The sequence below is a fragment of the Symphalangus syndactylus genome, chromosome 3 (genome assembly GCF_028878055.3).
Source record: "Symphalangus syndactylus isolate Jambi chromosome 3, NHGRI_mSymSyn1-v2.1_pri, whole genome shotgun sequence".
Taxonomy (NCBI): domain Eukaryota; kingdom Metazoa; phylum Chordata; class Mammalia; order Primates; family Hylobatidae; genus Symphalangus; species Symphalangus syndactylus.
In genome coordinates this window covers 135,606,412-135,625,390 of record NC_072425.2, presented here as the reverse complement: position 1 = coordinate 135,625,390, position 18,979 = coordinate 135,606,412, and the positions used below count along the sequence as shown (strand labels likewise).

The following is an 18,979-nucleotide window of genomic DNA, read 5'->3' as shown; positions in this document are numbered from 1 at the left end:
AAAAGGAACTTGCAAGAGCCCTTGATTGTCTTACAGATGTGAAAACTGAGGGCCCATAAGTTAGATGATCTCTCCAGGACCATTAAAAAAAAAAAAAATTCCCTCATTAAGTTGAGCTTTGCCAAGCAACTTTTAGTAATTCTTACATAGTTTGAGTACACTATCTTTGGACTAAATAACAACTCTCTCCTACACAGACTTAACTACATGAATTGTTAAGTGCCTCAAGTAAAAAAAACCTGGAGAATTAGGTTTCTGTTCTGCCTTTGCCACTAATTATGTGACCTTGGATAAGTCACTTAATTGATTATTGAAATATCCCTAAAGTAGGAGATTAGTTTATATGAAATCCAAAGCGCTCTGTGTCTTTAAGGTTCTGTAAGTCTAAGCATTTGAAAACTACAGTAACAGAAAAAGAAAAACAACTACAGTGACAGAAAATGTACAATACTTCCATTTTATACCCACTGCTCCAGTTCTAACCACTTTGGAACAATATTTTATAGTAACATTAGGCTGCTAGAAGGCAAATTGTCTAACCATAACAAACTGTGTGTGCAAGAGAGGTACAAGAATAACAAGTGGTATAGTAATTCAGCATAAATATGCACAACTCTCTCTCAAAAAAAGTCAAGTTCTTTCTTGAACCTCTAAATGCTTCAGGATCCCTTACTTCCAGAATTATAGTCACCTTCTTCTTTGTAATTCACTGCAATATTTTATACACACATACACGCACACACGATTCATGGTCATATTAAGGCTAGTTTCTATAATTGTCAGGGAGGACTGTTCTTTCTTTTCTATTTATATGAAGCTATTATAGATAAAATCAGAGAGAAGATTATAATAAAATGCAGACCACATACAAAACCTAAAACTTGAAAAGTAATTTACTCAGTGAGGGTTTTAAGTCCATCACACTTCTATTCTAAAACAAAAGCTTGTAGAGAGTTAAAACACAAACACACACACACACACACACCCGTTATCAGTTTCTGCAGTGAACTTCTATATGAAGACATAAATAGATGGCAAATCAATGGAAACTCAAGAGAATCATTTTCATTCCTTGCTGTCCCCTCAAAACACAATTAAAAAGATACATAAAGAATACAGGGGCCGGGCACCGTGGCTCATGCCTATAATCCCAGCACTTTGGGAGGCCAAGGCGGGCAGATCACGAGGTCAGGAGATCGAGACTATCCTGGCTAACACGGTGAAACCCTGTCTCTACTAAAAATACAAAAAAGTAGCCGGGCGTGGTGGCGGGCGCCTGTAGTCCCAGCTACTCAGGAGGCTGAGGCAGGAGGATAGCTTGAACCTGGGAGGCAGAGGTTGCAGTGAGCTGAGATCACGCCACTGCACTCCAGCCTGAAGACCGAGCGAGACTCCGTCTCGAAAACCAAACAAACAAGAAAAAAAGTCAGAACATGTTCTCATTAATTGGCAGAATACAAAAAAAAGATCAAATCAAGGCCCTCATGCCTATGGTCCCAGCTACTTGGGAGATGGAGGTAGGAGGATTGCTTGAGGCTAGGAGTTCTAGGCCGCAGTGCACTATGATAGCGCCTGTGAATAGCCACTGCCCTCCAGCCTGGGCAACATAGTAAGACCTGTCTCTTAAAAAAAAAAAATCAAAAGATGCCTTTCTTTGTACTTTATTTTATGATGAAGTCATGAGAAGGCATTTGTTTTTGCATTTGTTCACTTATCTATTGGAACTTTGCAGTCTAGGACATTCTGCACTTCAATAACTAAAGCCAAAGGGAGTTTATTTTTTAAAAAATCAATGTTTATGTACTGATATCTGCAACTTACTTTGAAATGTATTTTTTTTTTAATGGAGAGAGGGATGGATGGATGATTAGATGCATGATAAAATATAGTGAAATGTTAGTTATAGAATCTAGTTGGTGGTTATATGGGTATTCACTACAAAGTTCTTTCAACTTTTCCAGATGTTTGAAGATTTCATAATGAAATATTGAGCTAAAATAAACTGCTACAAATTTTGATACAACTTTTAGATAAAAATTTCACCCTATCTGGACATTTCTACTGACCAGGGATCTGTTTGTAAAGGAGCAGGACCTAAAAACATTACACAGAAATAATACCGATGTCTTAACACTCTACAGAGCAGAATGTACTGAGATAAATTGTTCTCCAGAGTACACAAATCTGTGGGTATCTTGATCAGGCTAAGTCCCAAATAATTCAGAAATATGTGACACAACTCTATGTATACGTACACATGTCAAAATAGCATGCAAAAGTTATATTTTATATATATCACGTAGGGCTTTACCATCCCTCAGTTATCAATGAATTAAAAATACTAAGTTCCAAGAACCTTTGAACAAAGAATATTTTTAGAAAGATTACCTTTATCTGGTTTATATAATACAAGACCTTAACTTTACTATTAAAATAAAAATATGCTCTAAAATGAATTATTAATTCCAGGGTGTAAACGGGAACTGAGTTTCAAAATCACTAACCAAATACAGAACCTCCTGGAGAAACTGAAAATACCAGTTTCTGGAAATTTTGTGTCCAACACAAAAATTTTAGGAGGCAAACCTGTTTGATGCAATTTATATACCTGAGGCTGAGAAAAGCTGTTCAGTGGCTTAAAGTCCAAGCATGAATTCCCCCCATTATCCAAGTTCTTATCTAAGGGGTTGTCAATAGAACTTATGAGGATTGCCACCAAATTACATTCTGTCATCTCTCAGGTACACTGGACGATGTTTTAAATCAAGTTATCTATTGATAAAAGAATAAAAAAGAACACAACAGAACATCTTTCAAAAGACTAAAGGACATAAGGTGCACTGAAAAATAAATTACTAGCTTTTTTGAAACCAAAGAATGTCTACTACTTCATGAATATCCACAAATCACAGCGATAAAGGAAGACTGAGTGATGTCAGCGGTTCTGATTTCCTCCATCCTCAACCACATTAACCTTTCTCATCCTTGTAGCAGATGAGTATACAAAGATAACGCATGTGAAGGCAAATAACTGCTCTCAGAGGATAACCCACCCCTCTTACTCCACCTCCTGTGAGACATCTGACTACGACATGCCACATACACATTTTTCTTCACCTGGACAATAAGTTCCTTGAAGGCAAACCCTGCGTTCTCTGGAACTTGCTCACATTTTCCCAGCGGTCTACACAGTGTATGTACCCCGAGTCACACTAACAAATGGACACAAGTGAGTTCTGCGGAAGTAGTGGAAGGTTTCAGAAACACTTGGGTCCTATAAATTAGTGTTAGAAGTTACTCCTTTCCGCTCTGTGTCTCCATTTCCCCCTTCTGAACAAACAAAAGAAAAATTTCTGGACACCAGTGGATTTGCATTTCGAGTTATCAACAGCCTAGCAAACACCGGGGGTGGGAGACAAGCTCTGATTAACAGAAGGACCAGAACCTCCGGAGACAGGCCCAGCCTGCTGAGCCTAAGCGCCAGGGAACCGGCTGGACAGCATCAGTTCCGGGGTCCGCAGCCTGGGACCCGCACCACCACCACGAAGTTCTCGCAGAGCAAAAACGCCGGGCGGTCTCAGGGGCAGGTCCCAGCAGACGAGGGAGTCCAGCTGGTTAGGGGGTGGTGCGGAAGCGGGCACGACGACAGATGGACTGGAGTCAGCTCCATCGGATCTCCAGGAGACCGGGCACAGGAGACCACATTGCTCTCCGAGCGCCGAGCAAAGCACTCGGCCCTAGACAGGGCGGGGCTCCTCCGGCCCCTGCCCCAGGCCCGCCGACAAGGAGAGACGGTGAGGCTCAGACCCCAGGAGTTCGGGTCCTGGCTTGGATCTTACCATGGTGAGGGCGGTGGTGGGGCGCGCCCGCACTCTGGCTCCACTGGGGATAGGGGTAGGGTCTGGGGAACGGGAGCACCGGCAGCTCTGGACCTGCTGCTCCCTTGACAGGAACCGCTGCCGCTTTGCCTCTTGTCAAGATGGCGGGCCCGAGCCACGTCTTCAACCGGAAGCGGCGCAGGTCAAAGGGCGGGGGGGCGGGGCCTGTGGGTTGGGGAAATTGAGGGTACCGCGCTCCGGTTACGATTGAGTCCAGGAGCTGTAGGGGGCGTTCACCCTCCAGCTGTGGAACGTCATATCTCTGCCCTTTCACTGTCATCGCCTTCATTTATTTTGCGTCACATCTTGCAGTTTAACAAGCCGCTGGCACAGCCACTATTATTTAATATACAGGATAACCTGTATGCATAAAGGACTAGTATCCGGAATATATAAAGAACTTTTTTTTTTTTTTTTTGAGATGGAGTCTCACTCTGTCGCCCAGGCTGGAGTGCAATGGCGTGATCTCGGCTCACTGCAACCTCCACTTCCCAGGTTCAAGCGATTCTTCTGCCTCAGCCTCTGGAGTAGCTGGGATTACAGGCACGCGCCACACCACGCTCGGCTGTTTTTTGTATTTTTAGTTGAGACGGGGTTTCGCCATGTCGGCCAGGCTAGTCTCGAACTCCTGACCCCAAGTGATCCGCCCGCCTCAGCCTCCCAAAGTGTTGGGATTACAGGCATGAGCCACCGCGCCTGGCCTAAGAACTCTTATTTTTTTTTTTTTTTTTTTTTTTTGAGACGGAGTCTCGCTCTGTCGCCCAGGCTGGAGTGCAGTGGCGCAATCTCGGCTCACTGCAAGCTCCGCCTCCTGGGTTCACGCCATTCTCCTGCCTCAGCCTCTCGGAGTAGCTGGGACTACAGGCGCCCGCCACCACACCCGGCTAATTTTTTGTATTTTTAGTAGAGACGGGGTTTCACTGTGGTCTCGATCTCCTGACCTCGTGATCCACCCGCCTCGGCCTCCCAAAGTGCTGGGATTACAAGCGTGAGCCACCGCGCCCCGCCAGAACTCTTATAATTAAGCAATAAAAAGACAAATACAGTATTCCTGTCTAAAAATGGGCTTCATCTGCAAAATGGAGGGAGTAGAAAACACAAAATTAAAATGAGCAAAAGATTTGAATAGATATGTGTCCAAAGAAGATATATAAATGGCTAATATGCACATTAAGAAATGTTGAATATCCTTAGGGAAATGGAAATCAGACCCATGGTGAGATATCACTTCACACCCACTAGGATGGCTATCATAATAATTGTTGGTGAGGATGAATGTAAAGTAGTGCAGCCACGTTGGAAAAGAGTTTGGCAGTTCCTCAAAAAGTTGAACAAAATTACCACATGACTGAGCTATTCCACTCATAGGTACATACCCAGGAGAACCGAATATATGTCAACACAAAAATGTGTACTCTAATGTTCATAGCAGCATTATTCATAGTAGCTAAAAAGTGGAGACCATCCAAACAAATCCATTCATCAAAAGATGTGGCATATATATATGCAATGGAATATTACTTAGTCACAAAAAGGAATAAAGTACTGACATGCTACAATATGGATGAACCTTGAGAATATTATGTGAAAAAAGATGGGATATAATGGGGCACTCATATATGATTCCATTAATACGAAAGATCCAGAATAGAAGAAAATCCACAGAGACAGAAACTAGCTTAGTGGTTTCCAGGGGCTCAGGAAGGGTAGGAATAGAGAGTGACAGTTAATTAGTGTGAGATTTATTTCTGGAATAATTAAAACATTCTGGAATTAAGCCAGGCATGGTGGCATGATCCTAGAGTCCCAGCTACTTGGGAGGCTGAGTTGGGAGGATGGCTTGAGACCAGGGGTTAAAAGTCAGCCTGTGCAAATTGTGAGACTTAGACACTTAAAAAAAAAAAAAAAAAAGTAGTTCTGGAACTACATAGAGGCAAATATACTAAAAACCACTAAATTATATATTTTTAAAAGGTGTATTTTTATGATTTGTAAATTATATCTTTAAAAAAATGCACAGGAAGCAGGGCAGTTGTGCTCATGTCCATTTTGTATATGAAGAAAATGATGAAAAGTTTAAGTGACTTATCCAAAGTTTCTAAACCAGTATATGATGGAACTAGAACTCAAAATCTGTTCTTGTGATTCTCATGTTATTTCTTGTATGCCAAATTTCAGATTTTTCAGAGTATAGCTGATTCAGTAGTTCTTCTTTAAATCATTTTATCCTACGTCCTTAGCTCAACCCAACAGCGCTCACCCATATTAAACCTGTATGTCCACAATTAAGTATAATAGCAACTTTTAATTGAGTGCTTAATTTGTGTCAGGTACTTTACACATGTTATTTCCAATCCTTTACAACAATCCAAATAAAGATACTGAGGATCAAAAAAGTTAAGCATTTGTCCAAACTCACACAACTAGTAAGTGTTAGAGCCAAGTTCAAAGTCAGTTTTTTCCTGGCTGGGCGCAGTGGCTCACGCCTGTAATCCCAGCACTTTGGGAGGCTGAGGTGGGCGGATCACAAGGTCAAGAGATCGAGACCATCCTGGCCAACATGGTGAAGCCCCATCTCTACTAAGAGTACAAAAAAAAAAAAAAAAAAAAAGCTGGTTATGGTGGTATGTGCCTGTAATCCCAGCTGTTCGGGAGGCTGAGGCGGGGGAATCCTTGAACCCAGAAGGCGGAGGTTGGGTTGCAGTGAGCCGAGATCGTGCCACTGCACTCCAGCGTGGCGACAGAGGGAGACTCCGTCTCAATTAAAAAAAAAAAAATAGCTGGGCGTGGTGGCTCACGCCTGTACTCCCAGCTATCTGGGAAGCTGAGCCATGAGAATTGCTTGAACCTGGGAGGCGGAGGTTGCAGTGAGCTGAGATCACAACACTGCCCTCCAGACCGGGCAACAGAGTAAGACTCGGTCTCAAAACAAACAAACAAACAAACAAAAAAGTCAGCTTTTTCCATTAAAACACACTGCCTCTGTATCTCCTGTGTGTTCCCTAACATTTATTGAACACTTACAGCGTACCAGCCATTACTCTAACTTCACACAGATTATCTCATTTAATCCTCACAAGAATCCTCTGAGATAGGTACCTTTATTGTCTCCATTTTACACACGAGGAAATCAAGGTACAGAGAAGAAAACTATCCCACCACAGGTCTCATGGCTAAAAAGTAGATAAGCGAGGATTCAAACAAAGGCTGTTCAACTTTGGACTATACCCTTAAGCACTGCATTATAGACTTCTTGCTCTTATCCGTATCAGTTCCATCTCCAATGGCCTTCTAATAGAAATCTTTAGAAAGCTCAAATATTTTTAAATTTTATATGTCTGGGAGGATATATGTCAAACTGTATTTTAAAGTTTTTTCATTAAAAAATCTTTTTTAGAGAGATGGGGGGTCTTGCTATGTTGCCCAGGCTGGTCTCGAACTCCTGACCTCAAGCAATACTCCCATCTTGTCCCCCCAAAGTTCTGGGATTGCAGGAATGAGCCACTGAGCCCAGCCAATATTTACAAAAAAAAATTTTTTTTTTTTTTTTTTTTTTTTTGAGAAGGAGTTTTGCTTTTGTTGCCCGGGCTGGAGTGCAATGGTACGATCTCAGCTCACTGCAACCTCTGCCTCCTGGGTTCGAGGGATTCTCCTGCCTTAGCCTCCCAAGTAGCTGGGATTGCAGGAATGGACCACCACGCCTGGCTAATTTTTTGTATTTTTAGTAGAGATGGGGTTTCACCATGGCCAGGCTGGTCTTGAACTCCTAACCTCAAGTGATGTGCCTGCCTCAGCCTCCCAGAGTGCTGGGATTACAGGCGTGAGCCACAGCTCCCGGCCTATTTTTAAATTTTTTAATTGACACATAATAATTGTACACACTGGCCAGGTGCGGGGGCTCACGCCTGTAATCCCAGCATTTTGGGAGGCTGAGGTGGGCGGATCACTTGAGGTCAGGAATTCCAGACCAGCCTGACCAACATGGTGAAACCCCATCTCTACTAAAAATACAAAAATTAGCTGGGCATGGTGGCCCATGCCTATAGTCCCAGGTACTTGGTGGGAGAATCTCTTGAACCCGGAGGCAGAGATAGTAGTGAGCTGAGGTCTCGCCAATGTATTCCAGCCTGGGCGACAGAGTGAGACCCTGTCTCAAAAAAAAAAAAAGTGACAATGGGTACAAAGTTTCTTTAGGGGATGATGAAATGTCCTAAAAAAGATAACAACTGTACACATTTATGGGGTAACTTTTATTTATTTATTTATTTATTATTTATTTATTTTGAGACAGTCTCGCTCTGTCGCCCAGGCTGGAATGCAGTGGTGCCATCTCAACTCACTGCAACCTCCGCCTCCCGGGTTCAAGCCATTCTCCTGTCTCAGCCTCCTGAGTAGCTAGGATTACAGGCATGCACCACCACACCTGGCTAATTTTGTGTTTTTAGTAGAGATGGGGGTTTCACCATGTTGGGACAGGCTGGTCTTGAACTCCTGACCTCAGGTGATCCACCCGCCTCGGCCTCCCAAAGTCCTAGGATTACAGGCATGAGCCACTTCGCCCGGCCCAATTTTAATTTTTGTTACAAAAAGCAGACATATTTTAAGAAAGATGGAACAAATTCTTATTTTTTTTAGAAAAGTAAAAATCCTGTTAGAAACTATTGCCTTATTGTGGCACCTTCCAGGGCTTCCAACTTGGATCTCAGAAGCTCAGCAAAGACCAATTGATGCTGCTTCTTTGGAAATATAACTGTAGCTGAATTAAACCGCAGAAGAAAAAGCAACCCTGTAAGCATGCTTCTTGAGGAGTCCCATAGTGGCAGTATATTATAATGGTTAAAAACAGAGACTTAGGAATCAGACTGACCTGTGTTTGGCTGCTATTTTCAGCACTTATTAGCTGAGTGACTTTAGGCAAGTTACTTTAACTGTCTAAGCCTCAATTACCTAATCTGTAAATTGGCAGTAACATCTATCTCATAAGGTTGTGAAGTAAATTAGATGATATACTCGAAGTGCTCCCCACAAAAAAACTAAGTGCTCTACATAGTAAGTACTCCACATTACATATCCACTATTACGAGCAAAACAGATCACAAATTTTTTTTAATGCAATTCCATTTTTAACTATCAGTATCCCAGAAAAGCTGTCTTTCATTTTTTAAAGGCACTTTCCTTGTTTACCTCTGGTAGGTTTTCAGGGTCAAATTTCCAAAATTATTTTCTTTTTAAAATTTATTGTTATTATTATTATTTTGAGACAGAGTCTCGCTCTGTCGCCCAGCCTGGAGTGCAGTGGCGCGATCTCAGCTCACCACAACCTCCGCTTCCCGGGTTCAAGCAATTCTCCTGCCTCAGCCTCCTGAGTAGCTGGGATTACAGGTGTGCGTCACCACGCCCAGCTAATTTTTGTATTTTTAGTAGAGACGGGGGTTTCACCATGTTGGTCAGGCTGGTCTTGAACTCCTGACCTTGTGATCCACCCACTTTGGCCTCCCAAAGTGCTGGGATTACAGGTGTGAGCTGCTGTGCCCGACCAAAAAATTATTATTATTATTCATTATTTATATTTGAGACGGGGTCTTGATCTGTTGCCCAGGCTGGAGTAAATGCAGTGGCCCAATCTCGGTTCACTGCAACCTCTGCCTCCCTGGCTCAAGCAATCCCCCTGCCTCAGCCTCCCGAGTGGCTAGCACTATAGGTGCGTGCCACCACACCTGGCTAATTTTTAAAAATTTTTTAACATTTTTAATAGAGTGCAGGGGGGCGGTTCTCGCTATGTTTCTCTAGCTGGTCTCAAACTCCTGAACTCGAGCAATCCTCCCACCTCTGCCTCCTGAAGTGCTGGGATTACAGGCGTGAGCCACCGCACCTGGCCTCCAATATTTTATGTTTCTCTCTCCCTGACTTCCCAAATTAATTATGTCCACAGTTTGAAAATATTTGTTCCTTACATCTCCATTCACTCATTCCTCGATTCATCCACCCAATGAGCATTGTTAGTGTCTAATTTCTGCAATGCACTGGTGTTACAAAGTTTAAAAATTAATTAGACACAGATCCTGCTTTAAATAAGTTCACAGTCTTCTTTAGCAAATAAGAAAGACAGGACACAGAGTTAAATTTGAACCTCAGATACACAAGGAATAATTTATTACTATAAGTATGTTCCATTCCATGGCACCCTGTGGAGGGAAAAGACTATAATGTAATATAGTGCTAGAAAAGGACGTACAGAGTGCTGCGGAATTTCCCCTGCAATGTGTGTCTACATCCTGGTAAGACTGATCTGGGAGGAACTGCACCCCCAGAGATTGTTGTCCTAGGGGAACAAATGCACACCTTGTTTCCAGATTGGAGGGCTAACTCTATACCCCCAGAGATTGTTGTCCTAGGGGAACAAATGCACACCTTGTTTCCAGATTGGAGGGCTAACTCTATACAAAGCCGAAATTTATCAGCCGGCGTTGCCACCCACAGCCGCTAGATGCCGCAACAGACGCATTGACTGAAACCATAGACAAACAGGCGACTTGGCCGCCCAGAGAGGCTTTATCCGTGACCCCTTGATCGTCTTCCTGCGTGGAGAGCCTTCGCGGGTGAGGCGTAACGTGCAGGAGGTATCACGAGAGTGGAAGCAAGTCTCGCGAATTTTAAAATTTATCTTTTTGCCTAGCGACTGACAACAGGCTGGTTGCTTGGCGTGGAATCCTAAAGTGGCCTGGCCTTGAGACTGGAGTGAGACCCCAGCCCTAGGCTGGGGTTCTTTCCATTATAGAGGAGACGGATTCAGAAGGGCTACAGGTAATTAGTACTCATCCCAGCAAAAAGGGAACTGTCTTTCTAGAGAGGCTTAAGAGGACTCCCCTTTACCCCATTCCCGGTTACCTCTTCCCATCTCCGTGGTAACTGTGCCTTCGTCACCTCACCACCAACCGTCCTGCTTCCTTTATTCCCCAAGAAACTTAGGTAGGATCCTATCTGCAAATAAGGGTGAAAGTGGAGGTGATGATTTGGGGATTATTGGATGGGACCTAGAGACTGGAGTTTCCCCTCTCTTCGGAGACCCTCCTACCCCACCCCACCCCACCCCAGAGGTGGCTCCAGAGACAGAACTCTTTCTAGAACCTCTACAGCCTTCCCTGAGAAACCTCAACAGCCTTGGCCATCCACATACGAATAGTGTTCTGCCCTTGCGCGTGGTCGTACAGCTTTGGGAAGCTGCAGAAGTTGGCTCTCTTTCCTTCCACGATTTCCTCGTTCCTCAGCCAGCCTGCCAGCAGTTCCTAAATAAGGGCTGCCACAGAATGACTTAACTGCTTGACCGAGGGCCAGGAAGCCTTAAGGAAAGTTTGGATGGGGTGATGGTTTTGTGAAAAACTGGTTCCTTGAGTAAGGAAGAGGAGCCAATAATGCTGGTTTGGAATATACCTCCTGGCAGAGTGCTTAATGTCTCATGATAGGAGCTATGTAATTATGTCTGCCTTTGCTTAGACCACGGTTGTTGAAAACCAGACATATGATGAGCGTCTAGAGATTAACGACTCCGAAGAGGTTGCAAATATTTATACTCCAACCCCAAGACACCAAGGTAAGAGAGGAAAGAAGAGAAATGCTACTGAAAGACAGCAGGATGGATTCACAGTTGTCTTCAAGAAGTTCCTATTTTATAATAGCAAATGTTGACTTTCAGCGTCAAGTTACTTCACTTGCCATTGTTTGTTTTCTAACTAGTTAAGGGGGAGAAATCATAGCCTTCCAAATTAGAGGATCTTCCCCCAATCCAACCCTGTCACCATTTACTTCATGTTACTGCTTTGCTCACTGTCTGCCAGGAATTCACTGTTCTTTTTCATTTCTTTTTTTTTTTTTTTTTTTTTTTTTTTTTGAGACGGAGTCTTGCTGTGTCACCCAGGCTGGAGTGCAGTGGCGCGATCTCGGCTCACTGCAAGCTCCACCTCCCGGGTTCAGGCCATTCTCCTGCCTCAGCCTCCCGAGGAGCTGGGACTACAGGCGCCCGCCAACACGCCCGGCTAATTTTTTGTATTTTTAGTAGAGACAGGGTTTCACCGTGTTAGCCAGGATGGTCTCGATCTCCTGACCTCGTGATCCGCCCGCCTCGGCCTCCCAAAGTGCTGGGATTACAGGCTTGAGCCACCGCGCCCGGCCTCATTTCTTTTTTTTTTTAAACTTATGTTTTTCCCAGCTTTGAAGATGCTTCATAACCTCCCCTTAGCCTGCAACCCCAACCAGAATCACAGTGGAATGTTTTTAAAGGACTGAACACTATTTATTTATTCAACAAACTTTTTTTTTCTTGATTTTATAGAGATGAGGTCTCGCTATGTTACCAAGGCTGATCTTGAACTCCTAGCCTCAAGCAGTCCTTCTGCTTTGGCCTCCCAAAGTGCTGGGATTATAGGTGTGAGCCATTGTGCCTGGCCAACAAGCATTTTAAAATGCCTACTGTGTGCCAGCCTTATGCCTGGCACTTGGGTAAATAGTGTTAAATGACACAATGTCCCTGCCATCCCGATGCTGGTAATCATGGGAGGCAGATGACAAATGAGTAAACACATTCCCAATGTGGTAAGTGCACACTGATGGAGGCAGATAGTTTGCTGTTAAGGAGAATAACAGTGAGGAAGGAGATCCACTTTTTTTTTTTTTTTTTTTTTTTTTTTTGAGACAGAGTCTCACTCTATCACCCAGGCTGGAGTGCAGTGGTGCGATCTTGGCTCACTGCAATCTCCGCCTCCTGGGTTCAAGTGATTCTCCTTCCTCAGCCTCCCGAGTAGCTGGGATTACCACACCCAGCTAATTTTTGTATTTTTAGTAGAGACGGGGTTTCACCATGTTGGCCAGGCTGTCTCGAACTCCTGACCCCAAATGATCCACCTGCCTTGGCCTCCCAAAGTGCTGGGATTACAGGCATGAGCCACCGCGCCTGGCCAGAGACCCACTTTTGATAGGGTGGTCAGGAAAGACCTAAAGGGGTGACATGTAAGACTGATAGATGGCAGGGATCCAGACACTGAGGAAAAGTAGACCAGGAAGAGGAAACAGTATGTGAGATGTGAAAAACCTTGAAGCCTGAAAGAACTTGGCTTAGTTTGAGGACCTGAAAGAGACCAGCTCACGGTAGAGGGGACACTACCGTATGATATGGTCAGATCAGAGAGGTAGGGCAGGAAGCATAATAAGCAGAGCTTTGGAGGCCGTGTTACTGTCATGTGTGTAATGGACTGTTGTGATGGCTGAGTTGAGATAATAGTAGCTTGGCCTCTGGTGAGGAAGTTGAGAATAAAGAAAAGAGGCAAATACGGTATAAGACAGATTGTCGTAGAATCACTAAGACTTGCTGATGGATTGGATTTGACTCGAGTTAGGAATCAAGGATGACATCCAGGGTTTCTGTTTGTTTATTGTGGTAAAATATACATAACATAAAATTTGCCATTGTAACAATTTTTAAGTGTGCAATTAGATAACAATAAGTACATTCACAATGTTGTGTAACCATCACCACTATTTCCAGATCATCCTGAACAGAAAATCCATACCCTTCAACACAATAGCTCCCGATTGCTTGCTTCCACTCCTCCCTGGTAACCACTATTCTACTGTCTCTATGAGTTTGCTTATTCTGGGAACCACATAAGTGAAATCATACTGTATTTATCCTTTTGTGGCTGACTTCACTTAGTGTGATGTTTTTAAGGTTCATCTGTGTTGTAGAATGTAGACTTTCTTTTCAAGGCTGAGTAATATTCCATTGCATGTATATGCCACTTTTTTTTTTCTGAGACTGAATCTCACTCTGTCATCCAGGCTGGAGTGCAGTGGCACGATCTCGGCTCACTGCAACCTACGCCTCCTGGGTTCAAGCGACTCTCCTGCCTCAGCCTCCTGAGTAGCTGGGACTACAGGTGCACGCCACCACACCCAACTAATTTTTTGTATTCTTAGTAGAGACGGGGTTTCACCATGTTGGCCAGGATGGCCTCGATCTCCTGACCTTGTGATCCACCCACCTCAGCCTCCCAAAGTGTTGGGATTACAGGCATGAGCTACTGTGCCAAGCCTATGCCACATTTTTTAATTCATTCATCTGTTACTGAACACTCGGGTTGTTTTCATGTTTTGGCTATTGTGAATAACACTGCTATGAACAGAGGTGTACAAGTGTCCATTTGAGTCCCTGTTTTCAATTCTTTGGGACCTAGCCACCTAGGTTTTTGACTTGAGCATGTTTGTGCTCTTGACAGCTGTGGATATTATAATTTGTTTTTAATTTGGGCTAATTTAGTAAATAAAAAAATGGTGTTTAATTTGCATTTATTTGATATAGAAATCATTTATCATGTTTTCATTCCAGTTAATGCCTTACATCTAATTATACTTTTATTTTAATTTAATTTTTTATTTATAGAGACAGAGTTTTGCTCTGTCACCCAGGCTGGAGTGCGGTAGCATGATCATGGCTCACTGCAGCCTCGACCTCCTGGGCTCATGCAGTCCTCCTGCCTCAGACTCCCCAGTAGCTGGGACTACCAGCCCATGCCCCCATGTCCGGTTAATTTTTTTTTTTTTTGAGATGGAGTCTTGCTCTGTCGCCCAGGCTGGAGTGCAATGGTGTGATCTCGGCCCACTGCAACCTCCATCTCCCAGGTTCAAGCGATTCTCCTGCCTCAGCCTCCCAAATAGCTGGGATTATAGGAGTGTGCCACCACGCCCAGCTAATTTTTTTGTATTTTTAGTAGAGACGGGGTTTCATCATGTTGGCCAGGCTGGTCTCAAACTCCTGACCTCAGGTGATCCACCTGCCTCAGCCTCCCAAAGTGCTGGCATTACAGGCATGAGCCACTGCGCCCGGCCTAATTTTTGTATTTTTTGTAGAGACAGGGTTTCGCTGTGTTGCCCAGGCTGGTCTTGAACTCCTAGGCTCAAGCAATCTGCCTGCCTCCACCTCTTAGAGTGCTGGGATTACAGGTGTGAGCCACTGCGCCTGGCATTAATTATACTTTTAATTGTTCAGAGTATTTAAAAATTGCTCTTATCTTTGCATACTGATTCAGATTCAAACTTGTGACTATTATTTGCCAGGCCCTGGGTCAGTTCCTTGAACATAAATTTTTTCCTTTGATCCTTATAAGAGGCCTGGGTGAGAAATATTAGTGACCCCATTTAGAGGTGGGAATACTGAGACTCAAAGAGGTTAAATCTTTTTTTTTCTTTCTGTCCATAAGTTTATTGTCTTTATCTGAAAAATCTTTATAGAAAATTGTTTGGTTTAGCTCTCAGCAGCCCGCTCCTGAGCTCTGAGGAAGCTTGCCTTCTTTTGAGCTACCCAATGTTTCTTCTGAGCAAGGGACATTTTGGGACGGTTCCACCTCTTCTTTTTAACTTCTTTCTTGGGCTTCTTTTCTTAGACTGGATTCTCTTGTATAGCAGCATGAGCTTTCTTATACATCTCTTCCATCATGTCTGGAGTTACGCTCTTCTTTATGTATTGAGAGAACTGGTTCTTGTGAGCATCTTCATCTTCTTCCATTAAGTAGCGCATGTAATCTGCAACATTCTGGCCCATGATGTGCTTCTGGTGTACTGCATTAAATTCCTTGCTTTCAGAATCATAACCAGGGAATCGTTTGGTACTGTGAGGGACAGACAAGCCTCCATCCACAGCTCCCTTCAGAGTGCCAAAAACTTTATTGCCAGTGGTAGTTCTGGCAAGGCCTGCATCCAAATAGCAGGTAAAGGCACCTGGCTGACTATCAATGCTTTCCACATTGTATTCATTGCCAGTCTCCTCCACTTGGCCTTCATAGATCTTGTCCATGCCAAATCTATTGGGAAGCCTGCGGGCCAGCAGCAGGCCGGTACAATATGCTGCAGCATAATTTGTCAGGCCAACCTTCACACCATATTTTGGCAGTTTGTGTGCATATGCTGCACAGACTATATCCCCCTCTATACGGGCATAAGCAGTCTGACAAATGATATCTCTGTTTGTTACACGAACTATCATCCTATATTTGGGTGTGTTGTATTTATTTTTATCCTGTATCACCAAGCGTTTCTGAGAATAGTAATCAGTTTTACCCTCTCATCATCTTCTAAATTTCACTTGGTATCTCTTAAAGTAGGCCTTATTCTTAACAACTTTAATAAACCCCATCCTGTGGAACAGAGACCTGCCGGCCCAGCAGTGCTAGGGGGTGGAAAGGCAAAATCATTTTAAGTAATTTGTCTTCAAACCCACTCTTAGTATAAATTCAGCACTCTGTACTTTACTAGTTATTAACCTCATTTGACTAATGTGTAAACTAAGGGCAGAGTGTCTATTTTTCTCTTTCTTTCTTTTTTTTTTTTTTTTTTTTTGACACAGGCTCTCACTCTGTTGCCCGGGCTGGAGTGCAGTGGCATGAACACTGGACACTGCTCACTGCAGCCTCAAACTCCTGGGTTTAAGCAGACCTCCTGCTTCAGCCTCCCAAGTAGCTGGGACCACAGGTGCACACCATCACACCCAGCTAATTTTTTTTCTTCTTTTTTTTTTTTTGTAGATGAGATCTTGCCATATTGTCCAGGCTAGGCTCAAACTCCTCTGCTCAAGTGATCCTCCTGCCTGCCCTTTCCAAAGTGTTGGGATTATAGGCATGAGCCACTGCCCCTGGCCAGAGTTTATATGATTTATGTAATGGCAGATGATTTGATTAGTATAATGTCTAACCTAATGCCTTAAGCCCAGTAATGTTTAGTAAATATATCTTGAATTGAACTGGCAGAGCCATGACTAGAATTCAGTCTCCTGTCTTTTTAGCCAGATGTTCCAATAAACCTTGTTTTATAAAATGGTTAGAGCATAAAATATTACAAACTAAAAAATATTTGTATTTAAAAATCATATTAACAATAATCTAAAGGAAAAACTTTTTTTCTAAGGACTTCCTCATTCTGCCCATCTTCCTAACAAGGCTATGGCTGATAACAGCAGTGATGAGTATGAAGAGGAAAATAACAAGGTACAGTAAAACTCACAGCTTCTTGTAGAATTTCTGCTTTGGGTTTTTAGTAGTTAGAGATGACACCAGTTCAATGGTAAACATTTCTTTTTTTTTTTTTTTTTTTTTGAGACGGAGTCTCGCTCTGTCGCCCAGGCTGGAGTGCAGTGGCGCAATCTCGGCTCACTGCAAGCTCCGCCTCCCGAGTTCAAGCCATTCTCCTGCCTCAGCCTCCCAAGTAGCTGGGACTACAGGCACCCACCACCACGCCCGGCTAATTTTTTGTATTTTTAATAGAGACGGGGTTTCACTGTGTTAGCCAGGATGGTCTCGATCTCCTGACCTCGTGATCCGCCCACCTCGGCCTCCCAAAGTGCTGGGATTACAGGCGTGAGCCACCACGCCCGGTGGTAAACATTTCTTGAACACTCACCTCCAGGGGTTAGGGACCTTTGAGCTCATGGAGGAAAATCAGTTACAAAGAGCCTTGAGATTTTGACCCTTCTTCAGGAATAAAGCCTACTATTACAACTGACTTTGGTGAGGAATTTCACATAATGTAGGCCAGTGTTTCACAAACTTTCCTGATCATAATACTCAACCGAGGTACTTATTTTTAAATATACAGATTCCCAGTCCCCGCCCAGAATCTTAAAAGTAAAAGCCTGGGAATTTATATTTTTTAGGAAGCAGTCCAGGTAATTTTATGCTAAAGCGAGTTTGAAATTATCAGTCTAGGCATTTTTTCATTGTCAATACTTGTGATACTGCCAGTATGTTGTGAAAGAGATTTTAATTTTGAGGTCTTAAGACCCAGATGTTGGCTGCTGTTAGTTATTCTGTGAACCTAGAGAATCACCCTACTTCTGAAAGAAAGATGGCAAGATGCCCACCTCTCTAGAAACACATAGGACCTTAGAGTTGCACGTATGATTTCTTAAAAACCATTTGTGTTGGCCGGGTGCAGTGGCTCACTCCTGTAATCCCAGCACTTTGGGAGGCCGAGGCGGGCAGATCACCTGAGGTCAGGAGTTTGAGACCAGCTGCCCAACGTGGCGAAACTCCATCTCTACTAAAAATACAAAAAATTAGCTGGGCATGGTGGTGGGTGCCTGTAATGCCAGCTACTCAGGAGGCTGAGGCAGGAGAATCACTGGAACCCGGGAGGCAGAGGTTGCAGTGAGCCAAGATCGTGCCACTGTACCCAGCTGTATTGAACCCTCCAGGGTTCAAGCGATTCTCCTGCTTCAGCCTCCTGAGTAGCTGGGATTATAGGCGTGCGCCACCATGCCTGGCTAATTTTTGTATTTTTAGTAGAGATGGGGTTTCACCATGCTGGTCAGGCTGGTCTCGAACTCCTGACCACATGATCCGCCTGCTTCGGCCTCCCAAAGTGCTGTGATTACAGGCGTGAGCCACCACCCTGGGCTGACCATATTCTTAAAAGTTCCCTCTGCCAAAACTGCTTCCTATGTGACTAAGGATAATTTTGGCAAATCTTGAATTGAGAAAGAATGCTCTAGAAAGTTCTTATCAACCATATACTAATAAGGCATAGTCACTGAATAAATTCTGCAACTGTTTCGTTATCTGCCATGCATATTACAGCTTAGTTAGAATATACTTTTATCTGTGTATAATAAATTTGTTATTCTTAGAGCAAAATGTGACCAAAAGCAGTTTTTGGTGTCCTGTAACGTGTCACAGTTTTGTGTGCCAATAGCTGCTTTACCATAAAAACAAATTAATTTTAAACAACTGGAATCAAATGTGTTAACCTCAGTATAAGCCATATGGTACATAGAAACCAAATTTTGAAAACCTACTTTTAAAGGGGGCCAATTGGTCATCCTTCAGGTCCTAAGGGAGGGCATGCCACAGGCTCCAGGCCACAGAGGCAAAGACATGGACCCTGTTCCACCTGCCCCTGCAAGTCTCAAGTGCCACCAGACCCCTTCTCATGGACTTGAGAGGGTGGGATGGTACAGAGAGAGCCAGAAGCACAGAAAGGTAGGTTATAATGCCAAGAGCAAAAGAGCTGTTTATCTTGAGAGAGAATGTGTAGTCATTTTATGTAATTTATGGGGTATTGGA

At 43.5% G+C, this 18,979-nt stretch overlaps 2 protein-coding genes and 1 pseudogene across 15 annotated transcripts in view; 1 reads left to right on the top strand and 2 right to left on the bottom strand.

Annotated features, from left to right (window-relative positions):
• Nucleotides 1–4,035, bottom strand: part of ARCN1 (archain 1) — a 33,167-nt gene extending 29,132 nt beyond the window's left edge. For 3 of the 8 annotated variants that reach the window (XM_063636565.1, XM_063636564.1, XM_063636567.1), the window contains exon 1: nt 3,840–3,999. In XM_063636565.1, coding sequence (XP_063492635.1) covers nt 3,840–3,842 — 3 coding nt within the window. In that variant the 5' untranslated portion in view covers nt 3,843–3,999. Of the gene's footprint in view, nt 1–2,608; nt 2,773–3,117; nt 3,727–3,839 lie in introns of those variants that run through there. The other 5 variants (XM_063636562.1, XM_055273363.2, XM_063636566.1 and 2 more) reach the window with 5 other exon arrangements.
• Nucleotides 4,036–10,305: 6,270 nt separating this feature from the next.
• Nucleotides 10,306–18,979, top strand: part of IFT46 (intraflagellar transport 46) — a 22,484-nt gene continuing 13,810 nt past the window's right edge. Inside the window, exons 1-5 of one of the 7 annotated variants that reach the window (XM_055273335.2) lie at nt 10,432–10,682; nt 11,373–11,469; nt 16,270–16,394; nt 16,827–16,906; nt 18,743–18,895. In XM_055273335.2, coding sequence (XP_055129310.1) covers nt 16,862–16,906; nt 18,743–18,895 — 198 coding nt within the window. In that variant the 5' untranslated portion in view covers nt 10,432–10,682; nt 11,373–11,469; nt 16,270–16,394; nt 16,827–16,861. Of the gene's footprint in view, nt 10,683–11,372; nt 11,470–16,269; nt 16,395–16,826; nt 16,907–18,742; nt 18,896–18,979 lie in introns of those variants that run through there. The other 6 variants (XM_055273334.2, XM_063636550.1, XM_055273336.2 and 3 more) reach the window with 6 other exon arrangements.
• Nucleotides 15,070–16,277, bottom strand: LOC129479728 (large ribosomal subunit protein uL18-like; annotated as a pseudogene).